Here is a 26,705-nt window from a genome sequence, read left to right as displayed (position 1 = left end):
CAGCCCTGGCTGTTGTTGGCATTTGGAGAGTGAACCAATGGATGAAAGACCTCTCTCTTCCTTTCTCTGTCACTCTGCCATTCAGGTAGATGACAATGAATAAATAAACATTTTCTTAAAAAGGAGGCCACACCCTAAAGAAGATCAGGTTGAACCCCAGTGAAATCAATGAACGCATCAGTGACAACTCCAGCAGCAGACCCGGAAGCGGACCGAGGCTGAACTGGTCCACAAGCCTGCGACTGCCCACTCCTGGGTCCAACACTCGGCCCGCTGACAGGGCAGGCATCCTGGCAGAAGTCAGGGGAAAGGTGCAACGGGTCCTGGAATGCTGGAGAAGCAGCCCGGAGAAGGGGGATGCGGACTGTGCAGCGGCTGCTCAGAGGATACCATGAGTCTAAGACAATTCAAGGGGAACGTGTTCAGGAAAAAGCTGCTTTTTATGAAACACATCATCGAGCTGAAGGCCAAGGAGGCCTGCAAGAAGCTCCAGGCTGAACGAGCGGAGACCCACCTCTCCAAGGCCAGGGAAGCATAAGGCACACTGAGAGTGAGCACTCCAAGACAGCCCAAGGAGGAAAGGACCAAAACAGCAAGCCCCCCCGCTCCTGTCTAAACATAGTGGCCTTGGTGATTACGCAAATGCACTGCTAAAGTAAATAAAATGTGTCTCTATCTGGAAAAAAGAAGCAGATATCACTTCACACAGGATTACTTTAATAAAAACAACTGACAATATCAGCTGCTGATGAGAGTGCAGGGAAAATGGAACCCTGGTCCCCTGCTGCTTTGGAAACCAGTCTGGCTTACAGAAGGAAAACACAGGATTGCTGTGTGGCTCAGTAATTCCAATCATGGGCATATCTGTAAAAGAAGGGAAAACAGTCACTCAGATACTGGTTCAGGAGCGTTCACAGAACCATTACGCAATGTAATAATCAAACACAAATATCCATAAGCTGATGACTATATAAGCTAAATATATCGCCAGGGGCCAGCGCTGTGGCACAGCGGGTTAAAGCCCCAGTCTGAAGCGCTGGCATCCCATTTGGGCACCGGTTTGTGTCCGGCTGCTCCACTCCGATCCAGCTCTTTGCTGTGGCCTGGGAAATCAGTAGAAGATGGCCAAGTCCTTGGGCTCTTGCACCTGTGTGGGAGACCCAGAAGAAGCTCCTGGCTCCTGGCTTTGGATCAGCACAGCTCTAGCCATTGCAGTCGTTTGGAGAGTGACCCAGTGGATGAAAGAGCCCTCTCTCTGGCTCTACCGCTCTCTGTAGCTCTTTCAAATGAACAAAATAAATCTTTTTAAAATATCTCTATAAAATGAAATATGAAGGGACTTCAAAATAATTCATGAGAAAACAGAAAGATAAGTTTATTTTGGTATTTACTTTCATAATACACATTCCCCATGAACCTTCCAAAGAATACTTAGAGGCCAGCATTTCAAATTTTTCTTTTTATCATAATAAACTTAACTTTTAATCCTATTTTCCCACAGACTTTCCAGTACCTGGTATCATCAGCCATAAAGAAGAAGGATGTACTGATATATGCTGCCTTATTAAACCATATGTTAACTGAAAGAAGCTAGTCATAAGAGGCTACATTTTACATGATTTCATTCATGTGAAATGTCCAAGATGGGCAAATCTGTAGAGTTGGAAGTAGATTAGTGGTTGTCAGGGACCAGGTGGAAGGGGAAATTACTAATGAGTAGTTTCCTTTTGGGGTGATAAAAATGTCCTGGAATTACAGTGATTATTGTACAACATTGTGAAAACACTAAAAGCCACTGAATTAATAGGAATGAATTTATATAAGTTATATGGCAATAAAAAAAGAAAATATTAGTAACTCAAATCCAGCAACAGATAAAAAGGATTATATACCATGATCAAGTGTGGTTTGCCCTAGGAATGCAAAGTAGGTTTAACATCCAAAAATTAATTAAGGTGATATACCATGCTAATAAAGCACAAAAGCCACATAATCATCTGAGTAGGCACATAATAGCACATAATAAAAATCTAACACCCATTCATGATAAAAATCTAACAATAAAACCAGGAATCAAAAAGAATCTACTGCTAATTATCATACTTAATAGTAGGAGAAAGTAATGTTTCCCCCTAAGATTGAGAAAAAGACAAAGATGACACCATCACCACTTCTATTCATTGTACTAGCCAGTACACTAAAAAATAAAGGCATATAGATTAAAAAGGAAGAATTAGACTGTATTTATTCATTTATGGTATATTTATGCAGTAAATTTTAAGGAATCTATTAAACAACTACTAAAACTAATAAAGGTGTTCAGCAAAGTTACAGGATCCAAGATCAATATGCAATATAAAAGTCTATTTTATTTCTGTAGATTAGCAACAAAAAATAAAACATGAAATTAAGAAAATTAATTCACAATAGCATCAAAAAGAATAAAATATTTAAAAACAAAAGTGCAATATCTGAAAACAGGGAGTTTTAAAGCACTGCTTAGGGATGGAAGTTATAAAGATCTAAATAAATGCATATACTATGTTTCTGAAATGGAGGACTCAATATTCTTAAAATAGCAATTCTAATGGAACTGGGAATGGGAGAGGGAGGCAAAGGAGAGGTGGGAGTGAGGGTGGGAGGGCAGGTATGGTGGGAAGAATCACTATATTCCTAACGTTGTACTTATGAAATGCATGAAGTTTGTATTCCTTAAATAAAAGGTTTCTTTGGGGGGAAAAAAAAGGCAATTTTTTCCCAAATTAATCTATAGCTCTAATGTATGGTTTCCAAACCTTGGAATTATTGAGATTTGGGACCTGTTGTTTTTGTTGTATGGCCTCTGTTACCTGTACACTGTAGAATGTTTAGCAATATACCTGCCCCCACTAAATGCAGTAGCACCACCCCACTCCAATTATAATCAAAAACATCTCCAGACATTGCCAAGTGTCCCTTGGGGCAAACTTGCCCCCAGCTGAGAAACACTGAATACACTCTCCATCAAAATCCCAACTGGATTTTTTTAGGGAAAAAGTTTTAAGAAAAGTTAATCTTAATACTTACATGCAAATGTCAAAGACCTAGAATACACATACACACACACACACACACACACACACACCCCAGAGAAACACAAGACTGGGGAACTTAAAGCACAGATGTCAACACCTAAAGCTGCAGTGGTCAAGGGATGACACGGCAACCACAGGACAGGAGAGAGCAGCAGTAAACCCACATGTCTATAAGCAATCAATTTTTAACAAAAGCATCAAGATAATTACATGGAGAAAGGACAGTCTTCAACAAATGTTGCTGGAAAAGCTGAATACTCATTGGTTAAAAAAAAAAGAACCTAGACCTTTACTTCACACACCATATGTATAAATTAAACCATAAACCTAAGCTGATGACCTAAAACCATAAAATTTATAGAAAAAAAGAAACTGAAGAAAACTTAGTGAATTGGGATTAAGCAATAGAGGTCTTTAATCACATCTATTATACTTTTTTTAAAAAGATTTATTTAGTTGAAAGTCAAAGTTACACAGAGAGAGGAGAGGCAAAGAGAGAGAGAGGTCTTCATCTGCTGGTTCACTCCCCAACTGGCTGCAACAGTCGAAGCTGTGCCAATCCGAAGCCAGGAGACAGGAGCTTCTTCCAGGTCTCCCACGTGGGTGCAGGGGCTCAAGGACTTGGACCATCCTCTACTGCTTTCCCAGGCCATAGCAGAGAGCTGGATTGGAAGTGAAGCAACCGGGACTCAAACTGGCGCCCATATGGGATGCCAGCACTTCAGGCCAGGGCTTTAACCAGCTATACTACAGTGCTGGCCCCCACCTCTATTGATACAATAGTAAAGGCATAATATTTTAAAAAAATTTTTTTTATTTTCATCTTATTTGGAAGGCAGAGAGAGAGAGAAAGGAGACTCTTTCATCTCCTGGTTCACTCCCAAATGCCCACAACAGTCAGGGCTGGGCCAGGACAAAGTCAGGAGCCCAAAACTCCATCTGGGTCTCCCACATGGGTGACAGGAACCCAAGTACTTGAGCCATTACCTGATGCCTCCCACAGTGCACATTAGCAGGAAGCAAGATTTGAGGCAGAGCAGAAATGGCACTCTGATTGTAGATGTGGGTGTCCCAAGTGGTGGCTTAACCTACTGTGCCACAGCCCTGACCCAAGCTTAAAAACACACACACAAACAAACAAGAACAAGTCACAGACTGGGGGAAAGTAAATACAACAAATATCTACCTATAATAAAGGACTTGATCCAGGATACTTTTAAAAGTTTCCTTTAACCCAATAATAAAAAGACAAATTGCATTCTAAGGCAGCCCTTGAATTAACATTTCCATGGTGTCCAAATACAAAGAATGAGTATTTAACTAACAGAACCGAAGCAAGCAGATGGGGCCTCTGCTACCTCAAAATACTTCTAATAAACTTACCTCTCAGACATCGCCAGTCCTACTCCCGGTCAGAAGGCAGGAGAAAGGGTGGCAGATAACAGAAACAAAAGATTCTGCATGTGACATGCAAGAGGCGTGGGACTCAGCTGTTCTAGCCACAGCGCCACATTTTCTAAAGGGACCCAGCTTTGGCTGGGTGTCATCTTAAGGCTGGCTTCTTCAAATGGAATAGAATCCAAAAGCTCACGGAAATAGAGCTCTCAGCCCTTGCCTATGCTGTGGCCAATGGAGAAATGTCAGGCTGCGCTCCGCCAGAAAGAACAAAACCTCATCAGAGAAGATCCTGCATCTCGGAGCTCAAGCGGCTACGCTCAGTATTTGGACTGAAAACTTGTATTTCTCCAGCTGAACCCTGCCGGGAACTTGCCCTCAAAGCTACGTCCTGGTGCTGGCAGAATGATGTTCTGGCGCTGGCTTCTTCAGGACGATGAGTGGACGCCTCAGCCAGGTTAAAGAGGAAGCCACATTACAAAGCAATTCAATCACACAAGCCCACGGTGAACTCTCACTGTGAGGCCACCTGCAAACAATAGCCCACAGGCTCTCTGACAGGATCTGGTATGATGCATAAATCATTGTCAAACATTTTAATCACTTCCTGAGTCCCACTCCCTCTAGACAAAAATGTAAACTCTTTTCAGGAACAAGTATCAAAGCTATCCTTCGCTTCAAGAATATAACATACCTCGTTTTGTTATGTCCAATGAAACTTACAGGGGCCAGTGGGTTAAGCCACCACTTATGACACTAGCATCCCATGTAAGAGTGCTGGTTTAAGACCTGGCTGCTCCACTTCCAATCCAGCTCCCTGTTAGTGTGCTCAGCAAAGCAGCAGCAGATGGCCAAGTGCTTGGGCCCCTGTCACCCATCTGAGAGACCTGGCTTCCAGCTTCAGTCTGGCCCAGTGCAGGCTGTTGTAGCCACTTGGGAAGAGAACCAGCAGAAGGAAGATCTCTCTGCCTTTCAAATAAATAAAGCTTAAAAATAATTAGAGCAAACCATTTAAAGTGAGCTCCTGTTCTAGACCACAACATGCCTAATCAAAATGGAATTGTAGTTTCTCAGCCCAAGTTCTTGTCTCCAACAGAGGAAGGAATGCAAGGATGAGACACAGCAAAGTTACATCAGAGGGAGCGTATGCACACTCTTGAATGAGCTGCATTCAGCGTGGTTTCGAGTTGTTCCTTTATAAGATCTAGAGCAATGTTTGGGGCAGGGTTTCAGTGCCACCCATTTGCTTGCCTTTTGTGGAAGTGTCATAGCATTAGGGGCATGATAGGAGTTGAGTGTCAGCCACAGTAATTTTATTACGCTATTTTAATCTGCTTTGGTCACTGCAGTGACACACCGAACAGCTGTGCTGGGTATTTTCAGCCAGCGCCGGTTCTGGGGCATTTTGCAGAAACAGCAGCTTTGGGTCACCTCAGCCACAGCACAAAGGGGGTGGGGGGTGGGGTGGAGTACTCGAGGTTATAGTAGCTTCTTCCCTCTGTCTGAGACACTCGCACCAAAGTTCCAGGTCATCAAACTGACAATGAATCGTTTATCTGACATCCTGAGAAATCGGGAGAGATAAAACAGCCCAATCGCAAACCTGCTAACTTTGGCCAAAAGAAGTTGCCTCTGCTCCAATCGTTTCAAGTAACCCCAGACAATCTGATGTCACATCTGCTTTTTAAATTACGCTGCTTCCTTCTTTGACCCTCCTCAAGCAACCTCATAAAAACCAACTGTTCTGCCAAGCCCAGCACAGTTTTTAGATGAGAGCTACTCAATTCGGGAATCACACATCAAAAGCCAATTAGATCACTGAACTCTATTTGTTGAGATTTTGTCTTTTTACCGTTAAAAATAGCAAGGGCCATTTCCCCCTAGAAAAATCTCCAGTTCATCAGCTCAAGTGAGCTAGCTGACAATGAACTCGAGCTGGGAATCTAATGCAGCTACCTAGACCAAATGAAAAAAGAAATTCGAGTTTTAGCCCAGCTAGAATGGAGCAGCTGAAAGGATGCAAACGGCCTGGCAGAAAGTCCTAGTGCAGCGGGTTAAGCCGTCACTGCGATGCCAACACACCACGAGCTGCCCTGCTCCCGACCAGGTCTCTGGGAAGACAGCAGAAAGTGGCTTGGCCGGCGCCGCGGCTCACTAGGCTAATCCTCCACCTGCGGCGCCGGCACACCGGGTTCTAGTCCCGGTTGGGGCACCGGATTCTGTCCTGGTTGCCCCTCTTCCAGGCCAGCCCTCTGCTGTGGCCCGGGAGTGCAGTGGAGGATGGTCCAGGTGCTTGGGCCCTGCACCCCATGGGAGACCAGGAAAAGCACCTGGCTCCTGGCTCCTGCCATCAGATCAGCACGGTGCGCCGGCCGCAGCGCGCCGGCCGTGTCTCTCTCTCTCTCACTGTCCACTCTGCCTGTCAAAAAAAAAAAAAAAAAAAAAGGAAAGTGGCTCAAGTGCTGGGGCCCTGCCACCTAAGTGGGAGAGCAGGATGGAGTTCCAGGCTCCTGGCTTTGGCCCAATCCAGACCCAGACACTGCAGCCACGGGGAGTGAATCAGCAGATGCAAGATCTTTCTCTGCCTCACCCTCTCCCTCTGCTTTTTACAGAAATAAAAACCAATCTTTAAAAAAAATTCATAGTGCTATTAAAGTTAAGAGGAGACGACAGGGAGTATTCAAATCTAAAATCAAAGATAACAACTCCATTCTGTCCAAGTACAAACTTCCCAGATTCCTTCAGTGACTAGGGAGGGTGCTAGTACGTCTTGCCGCTATCTTCTTCCCCAGATAAGTATAAAGCAATGAGCAACATCTCTCCCTTGCTACTTAGGCGAGGTAAACCAGAGAGACCCCTGAAGTATCTGTATCCAGCTGACAGTGAGCAGGGCACACTCTGGCCGAGCTGTGCACAGCAGCCGTGCACACTGCCTGCTGCTAGTGAGAAACCACAGCGCGCATATGGCCTGCAGGGCCCCACTATTCCTTCAAAAACCACTGAAAACCTATTACCCCCACCCCCTTTCCTTCCAGCTACGTAAGTACACTTGAACCTTCAATTCCGTGGACTGGACTTCCAAGTCCATTCACCAAAGGGTGCTGGGTGAAGAGTTTCCTATTTGTAAAGGGGAGTGTTTTAAAGAAGGGAAACTTGGAACTATGTGTGCATGAAATACGAGTGCAGCGACAATTCTGTGGGCAATCAGAATTCTTGTGAACTGGAGAAATACGGTCACGTGTCACTTAACGACAGGGCTGTCCCAAGAAACGTGATTTTGCCGTCAGAGGGTAAACAGCTATGAGATCACCAGGCCATACAGTACTGAGACGGGCGCCAAATCCCCAGGGCACCGCTGATTGAAACGTCATTATGCACACACAACGGTATACATTTTCCTGACACCCTCAATGCAAGTAAATGTTTGCAATATGTCTGCCTGGCTCTTTAAACATAACTATACATAATTTCCATGTCGTAAGATGGTTTTAAAGCATAAAATCCCACAGTTGTGCAATCACTTCCACTATGTAGCCCCAGGACTTTCAGAGCCCGAGAATCCTCTCTCCTCAATCAGTAGCAGTCGCCCCTCACTCCCCGGCTCCCAGCTCAGCCTCTGCCCACCACTCAGCTCTCCCCAGACCTGCCCGTCCTGGACGCCGTGCGGACGTGCTGGGGTTGGCTTCCGTAGCTGAGCACGATTCAAGTCCATCCGTGTTGTTGCACGTTGCTGCTTCATTTCTCATGGCCAGAAAGTGCCTGGTGTGGCTATACACCTTGTTCACCCAGCTGTCGGTGGACATCTGGGGCCTTTCCATCTTTTTTTTAAAGCTATTATGAATAATGCTATGAATATCCATGTACAATTTTTACATTAACACAATGAAACTGCATAGGAATTAAAATTGTTAAAGCAATTTTTAAAAATGAATTTCAAGCCAAGGAGGGAGAGACCAGGGACTCCATAGGTTCAGATAAGGTTTTGTGCAGTCTCTGGACTGTGAATCCTCACATAAACTGGGGCACAGCGGGGAGTGGAACACACTAGCAGTTAGGTATAATGATAAAGTTGTGGTTATATTTAAGAGTTCTTAATCATTCAGATATACATATGAAATACTTACAAACTGAGGAACTTGCCATCTAGGACTCATTTCAAGATGTATCAAGGTGGGCCTGTAGCAGGTGAAGCTGCCGCCTGAAGTGCTGGCATCCCATATGGGCACCGGTTCAAGTCCTGGCTGCTCCTCTTCCAATCCAGCTCTCTGCTATGGCCTGGGAAAGCAGTGGAAGATGGCCCAACTCCTTGGGCCCCTGCACCCACATGGGAGACCCAGAAGAAGCTCCTAGCTTCAGATCGGCCTAGCTCTGGCTGTTGCAGCCATTTGGGGAGTAAACCAGTGGATTGAAGACCTCGCACTCTCTCTGCCTCTGTCTCTCTGTAACTCTGCCTTCCAAATAAACAAATCATTTTTAAAAAGATGTATCAAGGCTTAAAAGACAGGCAGCAAACAGGCTAAGTCAAGATTGGCCACTGCTGTGGTCTGTCCTCCCAAGGTTCATGAGATGGAGGCTGGGCCCTCAGTGTGGCAATGTTCAGAGGTAGGACCTTTAAAAGATGGGGCCCCAAAGGAGCCCAACCCTTGACTTGCTCTCTGGCTTCTCATCTGGCGATTTGATTTCTCATTCCCACGGGAGCTCCCAACCTCGTGATGCCATCAGCAGAACTTTCCCCAGAGCTGAGCTGCTGCAGGAACCAGGACTTGAACTTCTAGAACTGAGCTAAGTGAATCTCTTTTTCTTTCCTGAGCCTCAGGTATTTTGTTATAGCAACAACCAAAGACTGGCACGGTCACGAAATGGGTTCACCGCTCTCCTTTTGTGTATGTCCAAAGTTTACATTAAAAATAAAAAAGCACTCACTCCAATGTCCACTGGATCACAAGTTGCTACAACAACTGTTACCAACTTTTACAAATTAAAGAAATTATTAATTGCCAAATTTATGTCAAAAGTTCTGGGAAAGCTGATGACACAGCGACTGTGCACAGTAATTTGTGCAAAGCTTTCATTATACACACAAACACCCATTTGTCACAGGCTAATTGTGTAACATTATCAACCCTAGCACTCACAGTAACAGAGCCATCAGCCACCAGCACCACTCTACACCTACACAATGCATCTCAACAGATCGCTGAGGGACCGGAACCCTCACTGGAAGCGCAGTAACTACCATCACTGGTGAAAGGATGTGTCTGTCCTCATCCTACCAACCTTCCTTCTACAATCTCCACCTGACAGCTGTCCAAACTGTACACACAACACACACGAATTAGCATACTGAGGTATAACTGGTACACTCTACAGGTGTACTGTAGGGTGCTACACTGCTGCACCCCAGCATGGCGAAGAGACAGTAATGAGAATTGGCTAGGAGCAACAGAAACTGCAACCTCATGCCTTGTGGCAGAAATTTCTAAACAGTATAGCCACCTTGCAAAAGTTGTCTTTTTTTTTTTTTTAAGTTTAATAGTTTGACTGTAAACCCACCATTCCATGGCTGAGAATCGATGGAAAACGGTAAGAATGTGTCCAGACATCTGTGAATGTCCATGGCATCATTGTTCACAGTAAGAACGCACATAAGTGTCCACCATCTGGTTAAAGGACAAACGAAGTGCAGTGAATCTCTCAACCACCTCGCAAATAAAGGAGCTAAGTACATCCACGTGACGACAGGGATGAACCTCAAAACTTCTGTACTAATGTGGTGGATGCAAAAGCCTACAAATTCTGTGACTGCTCAACTGACATTCTTAGAACGGGACATTTTTAAAAACTTATTTTACTTATTGGAAAGGTGAAAGCCTGAACTCCCACCCACTGGTTTACACCCTAAATGCTCCCACCAGTGGGGTGGAGTCAAGCAAAAGCTGGGAGCCAGGAACTCTGAGTCTCACACGAGTAGAGGGACCCAACTACTTAAGTCACCACGGCTCTCTCCCAGGGGGCACACTAGCAGGAGGCAGAACCGGAACCTGAAGCCGGCACTCTGATACAGGATTCAGGCACCCCAAGTCGGGTCTGTGCTGGCAGTCAGCCCCAGAAAGGGAAGATCTACACAGAAGCAGCTACATATGGCTGGCTCAGGGTAAGATAACAACTAACTCTAACACGGCACGAGAGAACTGACGGAAATATCTGAAAACAGGACTGCAATGATCGCAGTACATTTACTGAAAGTACTGAATTGTATACTTACAATGTGTTGAGTTTTATGGTGCACAAATTACATTTCAGTAAAGCTGTCTTTAAAAACTACCATTGCAGGGACCGGCAGGTTGAGCTGCTGTCTGCAGTGCTGGCATCCCATATATATGCCTGTTTAAGTCTCGGCTGCTCCATCTCCGATCCAGCTCCCTGCTAGTGCGCCTGGGAAAGCAGTAGAGGACGGCCAGAGTTCTAGGGCCCCTGCACCTACATGGGAGACCCAGGATAAACTCCTGGCTTCAGTCTGGCACTGCCCCAGCTGTGGCAACTATTTGGGGAGTGAACCAGCAGATGGAAGATCTCTTGTTTCTCCTCTTTTAAATAAATAAATAAATCTTTTAAAAGAAAAACAACGCTACAACAAAGTCTTAGGCTAACTATTTTAAAGCTCTGGCTGACAGCCTACTCATTTTGTGTAGTTTGAACATACTGAATTTTAATCTAATATTAGCATTGAGAATATTAATTAGCATTTGCTTAAAAACTAAACATACTATATTTAAAGGATTCCAAGGACACTCATCTCTAAATCTTACTATTCAAAGTGCTCTTTCGGCTAGAAACCATGTAATAATATAACACGATCATTGCCTACTGCTTTCATTAGCAGTCTTAGGCATTTTGTCCTGCCCTGTACTATTCCTTTTTTAAAAACCTCTGCCTTAGTATTGTACAAGTTTTATAGCTTCTTGGCCTTTTCGCTGAGATCAAGCGCAGTACTGTACAACTTTTTCATTACATACAAGGTTTTCTCAGACTATTTCGTACCCTGACATAAATATCTTTAATTTTCAGTCAGACTCCATTTCTTTCTATTCCAGAGTCAGATTTGCAAAAAGGCAACATTCTCTTTAAGTCAGCCTTTAAAAATTTTTTTCTTAACTGAGTGATTTGCCCCAATTTAATCTCACATGCAATACTAGTGATGTACAACAGATTAAAGTAGAAAGACATAGACGGAGTGGAGGAGATACACCATGTGTGTGCTGTGGCCCAGCCTCACCAAGGACAACAACTGCTCTAAATTACAAGTGAAGTATCCTTTCTGCATTGTACAACTACAACACATTCAACTGAACACAGTGAATTCAACAACCATAACAAATGTAGGAAATTCTTGTAAACTCTCAACTTAAAGGTAACTACAAAATGATCCCCTTTAAGTCTTAAGTATGTTATTTAGGAATTCCATTTATTACAAAGGCTGCACATTTTTCAACCTAACTTCCTAGTTTTGGCAGATTAAAAAAATAAATAAATCAAAGAGAAGTCAGAAGTCACATGAATCGAAAAGACTGACTCTAGCAGAAAGCTGTCAAGTGCACGAGCTCGCCAGTAGGAAATGCCACGAACCCGCTAAGTAGTAAACAGGGTGAGAGCAAGATGGCTCTGCCAACACCAAAACACACAGCACACTCTGCCTCCAGAACCAGGTACAGATAAAGCAAATATTCCACCCAAATGGCAACACATGGTAAGCAGAAAACTGGGAAAGGGATTTGTACTACTAGGAATTTTTCAATTTCTCTTTAACTACAAGACATAAACCTCTTCCCCTCAGAAATCAAAGGTAAAGGTGTCTTGATGTATAACCTTATATGTCTATGAAATAAAACAGAAATCAGTGCTATGATTGTAAAAATGGAGGCAATGAAGAATTCGGAAATATACTCAGGTTTATAATCAGTTAAATGATGAGCCATCATTTGAACCCTAATCATCACATTAGGTAGAAATCACAAGTCAGGTTTGTGTCCTTGGTTATTAAGATATACGTTAAATAGTTCACATTTAAAAACATTGTATCATTACATTATCAAATTTGACAAAATCTTATTAAAACATCTAAGTATTAAATATAAATCATATTGTTAAAAGCATAAAGTAACATTTAACGAAAACTCCTGAGGTGCCAGGTAAGTATTTTCTATTAAATATACACAATTTAACAATCAGAACTATATAAATTAATTCTTGCTAAAAGTGATTCAGTTTTACAAAGGCATGTTTTGGGAACCATTATAAATTTCCCCAGCACCACTTTCCTTTACTATTCCAACTTTTCACTAGGTTTAACTTTCTTCTGTCATTTACATGTAAAAATTACAGGTTTACAATATGTGGTCTTAGTATTAAGTAACATGTTTAAAGACTAAGTAAAGTGCACATTAAACTAACTACAACTACCCCAACTTTTTGACTGACTATCAGGAAAAAAAATAAATAAATAAATACACACTTTATTCACTTGCATCTTTCTGAGGGGGGAAAAATAGTATACCTTGCTTAAATCAGAACTCTCCAGTAAGGATATGATGTAAAAGACTTCCCATATTATTCTGTTGAGTAAATTTAATTTCTCTCATCAAAATTCTTTAAGTCAAATGAAGGACACAAACTTACAATGCCATATTACATGACCACAGTACTGTTAATTAAATAAAGCAGCGCAAGCATAGTTGTAAACATTTTCAATGTAGTAAACAAGACTTGGCATGTCTTTTCTTCCCAAAACTTGCCATTACAATGTGTGAATAATTATTCTCCCTAAGAAAGCTTTCAGGTAATTGTAGTCTTTAAAAAACTGTACACTGAAATAATATGTGAAAAGATCTAGTCATGGCAATTTCACTGTAGCTTTTATTGCCTCTGTTGGTAATAAGACAGGGATCGTAAGAAACACAATTGAATTTACAGAGATATGCGGATGATAGTCACTAACCTTGATCTCAAGTATTTTTATATGTGGGCACTTCTAATTTTACACATTTTACTATTTAAAAAGCATTACATTTTAAAATGTGTATCTGTTCTGACATTTGGCAAAAAGGAAACTGTACCTGTGATTCAGTTTAAAACAAATAATCAGCATGGGGAGTTTACCAGAATGAAGACGGAAACACTCATGAGTTAAAGCAATTCAAAATATGCTGTGTGTATGTGTGTGTGTGTGTGTGTTCTTGCTCTCACACTCTCTCAGACATACGCACACACATGGCCACACGTGTTAGCAGTTTTTAGTACAAAATATTCCCTGTAACCAGACATTTATCCTCATAATAATCACAGCACATTAAATCAGTCTTCTCTTTTCAGCCCTAGTAATAGTTTTAATTCTAAGATGCCATCATAGTGAACAACCTTATCTTTTATGCTACATAATTATATTCAAAGCTTTATGTATTTTTGTTTATAATTACACAGTAATTATAAATGTTTAGTACCAAACTGATGACAAGCACTATTTTGTTGAAAAGGTCTTGCATTTCAATGGAAAAATCTGTAAAATCCAAGGCACTGGGCCATGAACCAATAAAGAGTTCTATGAAAAACAATTTATATAAAAAAAAAGTTAATGGAATCGCATTTCAAAATATAGCATACTTGAATTCATCTGAAAACAATTCCATAACTCAAATCTTCAAGACAGGACACAAAATAGCACACACACACATACATATATATATATATCTTTTTAAAATTTTTCATAATTGAAGTTCCTCTTTATATTTACAAAACTGAAATCAGAAAATACTGAAAGCAGCAGGATTCTTCTTTTTTCTTTTAATAACCAATTCCAGTTACCTGAATAAAGATTTTCAAATGTTTCTTTTGGTAGAACTGCATTCTTGAATTAAAGTTATGACTGCAATATTAACATAATTATCTATGGGGTAAGCCTTCTAGTCAATTTCAAAATCATGTAAATAAAAAGCAGTTTCAATGTCACTGTTTCTTAAAATCATTTCCACATCTGCATAACACGTGACTGCTGTTGTGAAGTACACACCTTCATTCCACACCAACGCTAGACCGTAGAGAGCGCCTGGGTAAACCAAGCAAAGCCGATTCCTATCTCCAGACCCTAGCCATCCAGCATCAGAAGTTATCATCTCTTTCACCTGCCTTGCGGAAATGTCCAAGAAAGCAACAAACCCTTCCTAGGGTGGCAGTGAGTGAACAGAGATATGAGCATTCTTAGCAGGAAAGCAGTTCATGGGTCTTGTAATGAAAAAAACACATACAAGATAGCATTCTGCTTTGATGTGAAAATGGAGCTATCTGAGCAAAACAAAAACAGTAAAGAGATTAAATAACTTATGAAAATAGAAGCCAGATTGGTATTTTGCATCAAGTATGTGCTTGTTTAAAAATTTGCTCCTGAAGTACATATTTGGCAACCACAGTGATTAGCAATTAAAGCAATTTCAACAAAATAAGAAGTCATCAAAAATGGACTATCTGTCTGAAAGAGTAGTACCTATATTATATAAAGATTGAACTTCATGGCTCATCACAACCATTTTCAAAATTTAATTCCTACTATCTTCTTATAAATTAAGAGAATTTCATTTGTGTTCCATAGTGCGATGACTGAAAAAAACCAAAAAATTTTAAAAAAGCCCTCATGCCTAAATTTGGAATATTGTATTGTGTAGCAATCCAAAACATTCAAAACAAATTAAATAGTTTAACTTATTTGACAGGCATATAAGCATTTCAAAAGCATAATGAAATCCAATTATGTGGTGCATAATGTAGACAGGAGTGGACCTCACATTATGCAGGCATTTTCTAGAGAAAAGCTCCCTGTAGGACAGCGATATATAAACATTGGTAAGGTAAGTGCACACTAGTTCTGTGGAACCTTTTTGAAATCAAGTCTGAAACACAATACATTTTTCAGGTAGGCACCAAGTTATCCAAAAAAAAAAAATTTCACGTTGGTTATTTTGACATTTTTCACCAGATACTCTACTCACATCAATACATGTGATTTGCCAGGAAAAAAAAATCCCCCCAAACCAAAACACCATTCCAGATCTGGTACACTTAAATATACCACTCTCATTGGAAGTGCTATCAGCATAGTCTTTGCAACTAGCCCAAAGCATATATTTAAGAAGTTTTTATAAATTGTTTGTGATGTTCATATGTTTAATTTTTATGCCAAACTGTTTTCTGATGAAGACAGCATTGTGCTTTATGCAAGAATGGAAACCTCAAAATAATCACCATAAAGCTTCTAAGACTTATGGGAGAATGAACTAGGATGGTCCACAGATATAAGATGAAATCCACAATGTTGGAATTATAAATGTTTAGAGCGGCCCAGACTAGAAGACAAGCCCAAACCACCATTAGAAGAATGAAATACGATATGGTCCAAGATGTATCCTTAAAGTTTGTCTCAACCCTCAGTTTGAATTGTGAGGATTGATCTTCAGTTCAGTCCAGCCAGCAGAAATTGACTGTGCAATTTTCCGTTGTATTTATTGTACAGACTATGTACATTCTAGAAGGTTCCTTTAGTGCTACACTGTTGTACTTTTTGTCCCAGCAATTTGAGGGCGTGCAAATTCCACAAAGTCATCAATAAGAACAGGCCAAGCTCCTGGAAAAAAGAAAAAACATGGAAGAAAGGGAAGAAAAAAGGCTAACACTGTAGCAGAATCTTTTTTTTAAAATACTTCCCTCAGAAGAATGAAAGTATATAGCATTATCTATTCTCATGGATTAACTCTTTCAAACCTCAAGCATTTTTGAGTTAAAATATTCTTTGTATTCCTTCTAATCTATCATTCCAGTATTTGATTGTTCCTTAGGTGGTAAAAATAACTCCTTTAGCAATCAATAATATTATAGTTTTCTGAGGCCACTGGAGTCAGGCAGAGAGGCAATCTAGCCAGAGCTGGCAGCCTAATGGATGGCCACAGCACGATAGCACACTCTCTGTGCCGAAAGCACAAAGGGGAAACACGTGTTCAGGCATTCTGTGCCGATCTTAGAAAGGAAATTAACAGCAAATATCAAATTCCATCCTACTTCATGATAATAAATTACTCAAAGTTTTAAGATTGCACATATAAATGCCTCTACACAATCACTCGCCAATCTCCAAATCAAGAAGTTCCTAAGTTGGTATTAAAGCCTAAAAGAAAGCGCAATTATTACAGCTGGCGCCGTGGCTCACTAGGCTAATCCTCCGCCTTGCGGCGCCGGCACACCGGGTTCTAGTCCCGGTCGGGGCGCCGGATTCTGTCCCGGTTGCCCCTCTTCCAGGCCGGCTCTCTGCTGTGGCCAGGGAGTGCAGTGGAGGATGGCCCAAGTGCTTGGGCCCTGCACCCCATGGGAGACCAGGAGAAGCACCTGGCTCCTGCCATCGGATCAGCGCGGTGCGCTGGCCGCAGCGCGCCGGCCGTGGCGGCCATTGGAGGGTGAACCAACGGCAAAGGAAGACCTTTTTCTCTGACTCTCTCTTTCATTGTCCACTCTGCCTGTCAAAAAAAAAAAAAAAGAAAAAAAAAAGCGTAATTATCAGTCATATGCAGGAGTAAACATGCCTCACTTTTTAGTAAAAACTATAAATGACATTGAAAAGCAAGAGAAAAAGTAACATCCTTAATTACTGTGAACAGTTACAGGACACTTTTTTAAGATTTATTTTATTTGAAAGGCAGAGTGGCAGCTTTACCTGCTACACAACAGCACTGGCCCCTACAGGACACGTTTAGAGGTGCCAAGGTCACAGAAGATTTTTTTTCAAAAAATACATTTGTCTATTCAACAGTCTCAGGAAACACATTCTGTGGGAGAAGCCTCAGACCTAGCGGTTAAGACGCCAGGTGCTTGCATTCAGTGTCAGCAACCTACTCAGCTGCAGCCTCCTGCTACCACAGGTCGTGGGAGGTGGCAGGTGATGCCTAGCAGTTGGGCCCTTGCCATGAGTGTGGAAGGCCTGGACTGATTTCCCAGCTCCAGGCTTTGGCCTGTGAAAGTCTGGTTTTTGCAGGCATTTAGGAATGAAGCAGCATACGAGAGCTCATTTGCTCTGTTTCTCAAATAAACAAAATTCAAAAATACATAACAGTAGTTCTCAAGGAAGACTAGGTAAGTATGTATGACATAGTCAGGGTCACTGCCATTTCTAGATAAACAAAAATGCATGTCCCTGCTAGTAGATGGTGGCATCATCTTTATTATACACAGGAGGAAATGGCAGAGAAGTATTTACTGAATGCTAATACTATATTTGGCAGCTAAAGTACACCTCAAATTAGTCTAACGTGAAGAAGTTTATAATCAAGCTTATACACAATAAAAATACATACAAATATGTATAAAAGTATATGAAGAAGACAATAGGTTTCTTTTTTTTTTTTGACAGGCAAAGTGGACAGTGAGAAAGAGAGAGACAGAGAGAAAGGTCTTCCTTTCCATTGGTTCACCCCCCAAATGGCTGCCACAGCTGGTGCGCTGCACCGATCCAAAGCCAGGAGCCAGATGCTTCCTCTTGGTCTCCCATGCAGGTGCAGGCCCAAGCACTTGGGCCATCCTCCACTGCACTCCCTGGCCACAGCAGAGAGCCGGCCTGGAAGAGGGGCAGCCGGGACAGAATCCGGCGCCCCGACCGGGACTAGAACCCGGTGTGCCAGCACCACAAGGCAGAGGATTAGCCTAGTGAGCCACGGTGCCGGCCCAATAGGTTTCTAAAATAAACTTTATTTATTTGAAAGACAGAGTTACAGAGAGAGGTGGAAACAGAGAGAGAGGTCTTCCATCCACTGGTTCACTTCCCAGATGGCCTGCATCGGCCAGAGTTGTGCCAATCCGAAGCCAGAAGCCAGGATCTTCCTCCAGGTCTCCCACGTGGGTGCAGGGGCCCAAGGACTTGGGGTCATCCTCCACTGCTATCCCAGGCCATAGCAGAGAGTTGGATCAGAAGAGGAGCAGCTGGGACTAGAACTGGTGCCCATATGGAATGTCGGCGCTTCAGGCCAAGGCTTTAACCCGCTGTGCCACAGCGCTGGCCATAAAATAAACTTTAGATCTATAACACAGATGAAAATTACTTAAGCCTTGGGGCTGGTGTTGTGACATAGCAGGTTAAGCCATCACTTGCAATGCTGACAATCCCATTTGGGCACAGGTTTGAGTCCTGGCTGCTCCATTTCTGATCCAGCTCCCTGCTAATGGCCTGGGAAAGCAAAAGATAGTCAAAGTGCTTGGCCCTTGCATCCACATGGGGAGACCCAGATATCTGAAGCTCCTGGTTCCTGGTTTCCATATTGCCCAGCCCCAGCCATTGTGGCCATGCGGGATATGAACCAGCTGATGGAAGATCCCTCTATCTCTCCCTCACTCTCTGTAGCTCTTTCAAATAAACAAACAAAAATCTTTTAAAAAAAGAAAGAGGGGCTGGTGCTGTGGCATAGCTCCATTTCCGATCCAGCTCCCTGCTAATGGTCTAGGAAAAGCAGCAGTAGATGACCCAAGTGCTTGGGCCCCTGCACCTATGTGGGGACCCGGATGAAGCTCCTAGCTCCAGCCAACTGTTGCCACCATTTGAGGAGTGAACCAGTGGATGGAAGATTTCTCCTTCTCCGCCTCTGCCTCTCCCTCTTTGTTACTCTGTAGCAACATATTTAGCGCTCATAGTATATCAGTGTTTTTTTTTCCAAAAAAAAAGAAAAAAATGGAAATTACTTATGCTTTTCTGGAAGATATGAAAACTGGCTGGAATTTAAAGAAACACAAGAATGGAATGGTAAAGAGGATGAAAGCAATTCATACATTCAGAAGACAGAAATCCAACTCTAAGAAAAAAAGAAGTGGGTAAGAAGTTCAGGGAAAAAATGATAAAAAAAAAAAGAGGCTATTTAAAGAAAACTAGTAAGGCAAAAATTTTCATTACCTTCTTCATCATAATTAGACATGTCATCTGCGATCATTGTACTGAAGTCTAAAAGAAGATTCCAAGTATCTTTTGGTATCGATCGTTTATGATGCTCCTATGAAAAAAATATTAAAATCACTAAAAAGAGCTGGAAGAAAATTGTCCAGACAATGCTAAATACAAGAATGCAAAACAACTGTACAATGAATTTGTGATAATCAAATTCCTCATTCTATGTCCATTACATGCTCTGAGGTGAATTAGTCATGCTTTAAAATATGTTCATTAATCTTTAACCACTGTAGAATTTTACAGAAAACATGCAACTGTAGAAAATGTGAACTTACCAACAAAAATTTATTCCATAAGTCTAAGAATTTAAATCTTCCATTAAGCACTAAGTTCCAGTAGGCAATGGCCATTTCTAGATCTGTAATATTAAAAATACATTAAGTATTTCAATGCTACAAACATTTGTCCCTGTAAAAGAAAAAGATGGAAGAAATCCTTTTGAAAGAACAATATTAAGTTTCCTGAATACTTACTGTATTAAAAATTCCCTACATTATGTCCAGCCTCCTCATCAATGACCAGTCTCTTCAGAGTAAAAATATTAACAGCACTTATCTCTCCGGGGTGTTTCAAAGTTTAAATCAGATAATACAGTCAAGCAGACCTGACTTCTTATAAGTATCAAATGTTAATGCACATCAGAGTTTCTCAGCCTCAACACTTTTGACATTTTGGATCAGACAATTCTTTGTTGTTGGGAGCTATCATTCTAGGGATTTTTTAATTTTATTTATTTATTTATTTTAAGATTTGAAAGGCAGAGTTACAGAAAGAGAAGAGACACAGAGAGAGGGAGGGAGATAGTGAGAGATCTTCCAACACTGGTTCACTCCCCCAATGGCCTCCACATCCAGGACCGGCCAGGCCAAAGCCAAAAGCCTGGAACTTCTTCCAGGACTCTTGTGAGTGCAGGGGCCAAAAGACTTGGGCTATCTTCTGCTGCTTTCCCGGGTGTGCTAGTAGGGAGCTGGATAGGAAGTGGAGCAGCCAGGCCTTGAACAGCCACACATATAGGATGCCGGTATCACAAGCAGAGGCTTAATGTGCTACACCACAATGCCAGTCCTGTTTTCTAGGAAATTTAGTGGCATATTTGGCCTCTACCCATTAGATGCCAGTAGCCACTTCACTTTTCCCCAGTGGTGACAAACAAAAATGTCTCCAGATATTGCTCCCACTTGAGAATCATGATGTACACCTACAGGCCAGAATGCAAAGGACTCTACTCACAATCCTAATGAAGCTTATGTTTCAAGGTATTGGCTGACTGATCCTGACCACAAGGAAACCATAAAGAATATTATTTTAAAAATTAAAGTAAGATTTTTGTAAAAGATTTATTTTATTTATTAGAAAGAGGAAGAGGCAGAGAGAAAGATATCCTCCATCCACTGGTTCACCCCCCCCAAATGGCTGTGACAGTCGGGGTAGGCTAGGCTGAAATCAGGAGCGAGAAACTCCTCCCACAGATGGATGGGAGGGTGGCAGGGGTCCAAGGCCACCTTCTGCTGCCTTCCCAGGTGCATTAGCAGGGAGCTGGATCAAATGCAGAGCAATCAGGACTTGAACTGGAACTCCAATATGGAATGCCAGTGTTGCAAGTGGCAGCTTAACCTGCTGCACCACAATGCCAGTCCATTAGGTATTATTTTTAAAGTTTGTCAGGATGGGCATTTAGCCTAGTAGTTAAGATGCTAATTTGGAGGCCTGCATCCTATAGCAGAGTGCCTGAGTTTGTACCTTGTGCCACTCCTGACTCAGTTTCCTAATGGAGACCCTGGGAGATCGTAGTGATGGCTCAAATCACTGGGTTCCTGCCACCCACTTAAGGGCTAGACTGAGTTCCCAGGCTCTTGTGGGCATCTGGGTAGTAAACCAACAGATGGGGCAGTCTTTCTATCGGTATCTATCTCTGCCTGTCTGCCTCTTAAATAAAAATGAAGTTTACCAAAGACAACATAAATGGCCTTTGAACTGGGCATGGAGCAGAGAAGGTTAAAGCAGCAGCTCTGCCTCCTGACAAAGACCGCACCTTTCATACGACAGAGAAGAACTATGATCTCCTTCAAGGAATCCAAGAAGGTAAGAAGGTATCTAGCTTGCATGAGTGAACTGATCTCTCCAGGACAAAGAAAATGATACCCTAAGTAACTTAAAAATCCTTTTAGATGTGATCTCAAAACCACATTTGATGCCAGCACTGTGGCATAGCGGGTTAAGCCACCGCCTGCAGTGCCAGCATCCCATATGGGCACTTCACTTCTGATCCAGCTCTCTGCCGGGAAAGCAGTAGAAGATGGCCCAAGGCCTTGGGCCCCTGCACCCACGTGGGAGACCCAGAAGAAGCTCCTGGATCCTGGCTTCGAATTGGCACAGCTCCAGCTGCTGCAGCCATCTGGGGCCTGAACCAGCAGATGGAAGACCTCTCTCTCTGTCTCTACCTCTCTCTGTAACTCTTTCAAATAAATAAATAAATCTTAAAAAAAAAAAAACTATGTTTAATAAACCAAGGAGCATAAGAAAGTCAGAAAGACAGAGATGAGCAAGTATTATCCCAATTTTTTTTTTTTTTGACAGGCAGAGTGGATAGTGGGAGAAAGAGACAGAGAGAAAGGTCTTCCTTTGCCGTTGGTTCACCCTCCAATGGCTGCCACGGCTGGCGCGCTGCGGCCTGCACACCGTGCTGATCCGATGGCAGGAGCCAGGTGCTTCTCCTGGTCTCCCATGGGGTGCAGGGCCCAAGCACCTGGGCCATCCTCCACTGCCTTCCCGGGCCACAGCAGAGAGCTGGCCTGGAAGAGGGGCAACCGGGACAGAATCCGGCACCCCAACCGGGACTAGAACCCAGTGTGCCGGCGCCGCTAGGTGGAGGATTAGCCTAGTGAGCCACGGCGCCAGCCGTATTATCCCAATTTTTAAAACACAGTAAAAAGGAGTGCACTTAATGCTGATTAACTGACAAAACCAAACATCCAACCACTAGAATCATGCAAGGGTATTAATAAATCATTAAGAATGAATCTCACTTTCTTTTATGAGAATTCTTAGAGTGACAGAAGAAAGGTTTAATACCTCTCTCATGACACAGAAATTTTCCTATCACATAAAGAGAACCTGAAACCACGATGGTGAAAAGTTAACTGATTAAACAATCATTTCCCTTAGCATCAATGAAGCATCAAAGAAGAAGCTGGAGGAAAATCTCTCCAAGAATATGACTATACTATCAATTCCATACTATCCAACAACCTCATCAATGACGTCAGCAAAACTATGCAAATGCGTGGCTATATCTAAAGAAAGCGCAAAGGTAAGGAAGGGTCAATACAATAGATTATTAACATGATATAGCACCTAACCATAGTTGTCTTCCGATGGGCACTATCCTCCTAGGGATTCTAAATAAGAAGGTAGTGCAACAACTTTTATCAAAATTCAATTAAAATTGTGAAGCCAGTTAGTCTTTTTTTTTAAACTTTTATTTAATGAATATAAATTTCCAAAGTACAGCTTATGGATTATAATGGCTTTTTCCTCCCCATAACTTCCCTCCCACCTGCAACCCTCCCCTCTCCCGCTCCCTCTCCCTCTCCATTCACATCAAGATTCATTTTCAATTCTCTTTATATACAGAAGATCAATTTAGCATATATTAAGTAAAGATTTCAACAGTTTGCACCCACACAGAAACACAAAGTATAAAGTACTGTTTGAGTACTAGTTATAGCACTAAATCACAACGTACAGCACATTTAGGACAGAGATCCTACATGAGGAGTAAGTGCACAGTGACTCCTGTTGTTGACTTAACAAAATGACACTCTTGTTTATAACGTCAGTAATCACCCTAGGCTCTTGTCATGAGTTGCCAAGGCTAAAGCCAGTTAATCTTATCTATCATACTATATGTTACCCAAAAATGTAAACACCTCAGTTCCGTATCTTTCTGTGCCATGATTCCAATCCCCATAACTATGATTTGCTTCCCCTGATTTTGTTCTCCATCTGTCCTCCCTTCCTAACCCTACTGTGCTCTCAGAATGCCACCTGCAACACAATGCACCCTCCTGAACTTTTTGCAGAGGATGAGCCCTCAACCCCCTGATGCTGCCTTCCAGGCTGGCTCTACCGCTAGGCACTACGTCCAATGCTGTTCTCTCATCAGCTCACAATCACTCTCCTACAGGAGCACGGACACCTTGGAATGCTACCACTACCTCCAGGTCATTATTCTCTCCCTTCTTGGAAACACACACCAGCTTGCTCTGTCACTTTATCCCTTCTCATCTGACATCTGACAAGCTCCTGTTCAAACCTGCCACATTCCCTGATGTGTCTGGCACTTCTTCCCCAGTCGGTCTTGATCCCAAGTTCTGACATCACCCTGAAGGCCTTCAATGGCCATGTAAGAAGCCATACAGCCCTGTGACCTGTCAGCACTGATCTTGCCTCCTCTCTGGTCCAAACCAACCATATCTTAGACCTTCATCTCTGGATCATTCCCAAGTGTTTTGACTTTTAAGCTTTAAAATCCAACATCTCACACTGATCCTTAATCATTGTGGCTCTTCCTCCTATTCCCACCATATCTACTCTTAAACATCATCAAAATCTGAGTTCTTCCTTCTCTTTCCATGGTGCCTTATTCCAACCAAACCCTTCCTACAACCACTTACAACTTTTCCTTTGCCTATCTTTTTTTAAAAATTTTTTAATTTATTCTTATTATTTTTTTTGACAGGCAGAGTTAGTGAGAGAAAGAGACAGAGAAAGGTCTTCCTTTCCATTGGTTCACCCCCCAAATGGCTGCCACAGCTGGTGCGCTGCACCGATCCAAAGCCAGGAGCCAGATGCTTCCTCTTGGTCTCCCATGCAGGTGCAGGCCCAAGCACTTGGGCCATCCTCCACTGCCTTCCCAGGCCACAGCAGAGAGCTGGCCTGGAAGAGGAGCAACCAGGATAGAATCCGGCGCCCCAATCGGGACTAGAACCCGGGGTGCCGGCGTCGCAGGCAGAGGATTAGCCTAGTGAGCCACAGCGCCAGCCACCTTTGCCTATCTTTCAGCTATAACTGCTCTGAAAAATCCTAACCCCAGATGAATACAATCTTTAATAATCTGAGAAAAATAGCATTTCAACAATAATGGCACCAAGTTAATATCCTACAACTTTGGCAAAGTTCTTCAACATTTTGACTGCTAGAAACGGCACTTCTTCAATTTCTCCTGGAAGACTTTTCAATTTCCTTAACTCCCTTACTCCAATTCTATAAGCAGATAATCTTATTTCCTATCTCAAAGAAAAATATATAGGCCATAAGGGAGAAAATCTCCCATGTCACTGGACCTTAACCTTTCCAAGTATAGAGAATACATAATCCCATACCAGAGAGAAACACACTGAACACATTCAAAAACTGCTGACTTAACAAACTTCCTATTACTTCATATATGAACATACTTACGTTCAAATCCATCACCATCATCTTCCTTTAAACTCAGTGGAAAAGGTGTCTCTTCTTTCTTCCACTCAAGGATGAGCCACTTACTCCCCTACTCTAGATCCAATATCATCCACACTCTTGACGGATTCTTGTCCAGCCTTCCTCTCTCTCTACATCTCAACTTTTCCTATTCTCTGGTGTTTTGCACTCCACAAAAAAAAAAAAAAAAAGCCCAAGTTATCATCTACCTTTAAAAAATCCTTCTTGGTGGGGCCGGCGCTGTGCTGTGGCACAGTGGGTTAAAGCCCTGGCCTGAAGCGCTGGCATCCCATATAGGCACTGGTTCTAGTCCCAGCTGCTCCTCCTCTGATCCAGCTCTCTGCTATAGCCTGGGAAAGTAGGGAAAGATGACCCAGGTGCTTGGGCCCCTGCACCCACATGGGAGACCCGGAAGAAGCTCCTGGCTCCTGGCTTCAGATCGGCTCGGCTCCAGCTATTGCGGCCATTTGGGGAGTGAACCAGCGGATGGAGAACTTCTCTCTGTCTCTACCTCTCTCTGTAACTCTGTCTTTCAAATAAATAAAATAAACCTTTAAAAAAAAATCCTTCTTGGATCTCTTATTTCCTTTACTAGTTACCTTCTCTCTCCTTCATTTTGTAGATAATCTTGGAATAGTACACAGAGTCCTCTAATTTTATGTACAATTTGTTCCTGAAAACACATCTGAAAGTCTCATTTAAATCCTGTTTTAAGAAAACTAGAAATATGACATTAATTCCTAATTATACCTCCATTTTAGTCTTTGCAGTTTTAAAGCTCTAGACCCAATATTACTTCCAGGCTGTTTATTTCTGTTCTTTACTAACTCGGCGTACAGCTGCCTGACTTAAGTTTAGTAAACTTAAGTTCAGCTGGGACCTGAATCAGAGCCCATATGGGATGCCAGCACTGCAGGTGGTGGATTTACCTGCTACACCACAGCGCCAGCCAACCCTCAGTTATTAATGACAACCAAAAAACAATCCTATAGATCTCTAAATGTTTCCTAAAGGCATTGATAATTCCTGGAGAAGACATCTTCTCTTCCTCATTATACATATGCAGTGCAAGCTGTCTCATTTTACCTTCCAAGTACTTTATCTCTTCTCTGTCCCCACTAGCATGCCTGTGTTAGGGTACTCTTTCTACCTAAATCATTACAACAATTCTGTAACTTCTAGCCCTGCCTCCACTCTCTTTAAAGGACCACAGTGTGGGGCCGGCGCTGTGGCATGGCAGATAAAGCCACCTGTAGCACCAGCATCTCATATGGGCACTGGTTCAAGTCCTAGCTGTTCCACTTTCAAACCAGCTCCCTGCTAACGCGCCTAGGAAAGCAGTAGAAGACTGCCCAACTACATGGGCCCCTGGATCCAAGTGGGGGACAGGGAAGAAGTTCCTGGCTCCTGGCTTCAGACTGATCCAGCTCCAGCTATTGTTGTCATCTGGGGAGTGATCCAGCAGATGGAAGATTTTTTTTCTCTCTAACTCTTTCAAATAAATAAATATTCTTTAAAAAAAGGACCACAATGTTTTGAGATGTAATTTTCAGGCATGAATCCAGTGTCATACTCATGTCAAAATCTTTCAATAATGTGGCTGGCGTTGTGACACAGCAGGTAAAGCCCCTGCCTGTGTGGGTGCTAGTTCCTGTCTCAGCTGCTCCACTTTCTGTCTAGCTCCCTGATAACGGCCTGGGAAAAGCAGTGGAGATGGCCCAAGTGTTTGGGCC

At 42.5% G+C, this 26,705-nt stretch overlaps 1 protein-coding gene and 1 long non-coding RNA gene across 9 annotated transcripts in view; both read right to left on the bottom strand.

Annotated features, from left to right (window-relative positions):
• Window positions 1–696: 696 nt before the first annotated feature.
• LOC149127053 (uncharacterized) lies at window positions 697–5,653 on the bottom strand. Its single transcript, XR_016233219.1, has 2 exons — window positions 4,458–5,653; window positions 697–864 (listed from the first exon to the last, which is right to left on the bottom strand). It is a non-coding gene; the product is annotated as an uncharacterized LOC149127053 (long non-coding RNA).
• Window positions 5,654–13,364: 7,711 nt separating this feature from the next.
• DCUN1D1 (defective in cullin neddylation 1 domain containing 1) overlaps window positions 13,365–26,705 on the bottom strand; it is a 39,267-nt gene continuing 25,926 nt past the window's right edge. For all 8 annotated transcript variants that reach the window (XM_089332119.1, XM_089332111.1, XM_089332118.1 and 5 more), the window contains 3 exons: window positions 19,767–19,849; window positions 19,438–19,534; window positions 13,365–16,137 (listed from right to left, as the gene is read on the bottom strand). In XM_089332119.1, the coding sequence (XP_089188245.1) occupies window positions 16,058–16,137; window positions 19,438–19,534; window positions 19,767–19,849 (260 nt within the window). In that variant the 3' untranslated portion in view covers window positions 13,365–16,057. The remainder of the gene's footprint in view (window positions 16,138–19,437; window positions 19,535–19,766; window positions 19,850–26,705) is intronic.

Source organism: Oryctolagus cuniculus, chromosome 4 (assembly GCF_051225735.1).
Source record: "Oryctolagus cuniculus isolate XC-2025 breed Fujian yellow rabbit chromosome 4, ASM5122573v1, whole genome shotgun sequence".
Taxonomy (NCBI): Eukaryota; Metazoa; Chordata; class Mammalia; order Lagomorpha; family Leporidae; genus Oryctolagus; species Oryctolagus cuniculus.
This window is presented reverse-complemented; position numbering and strand designations above follow the sequence as displayed.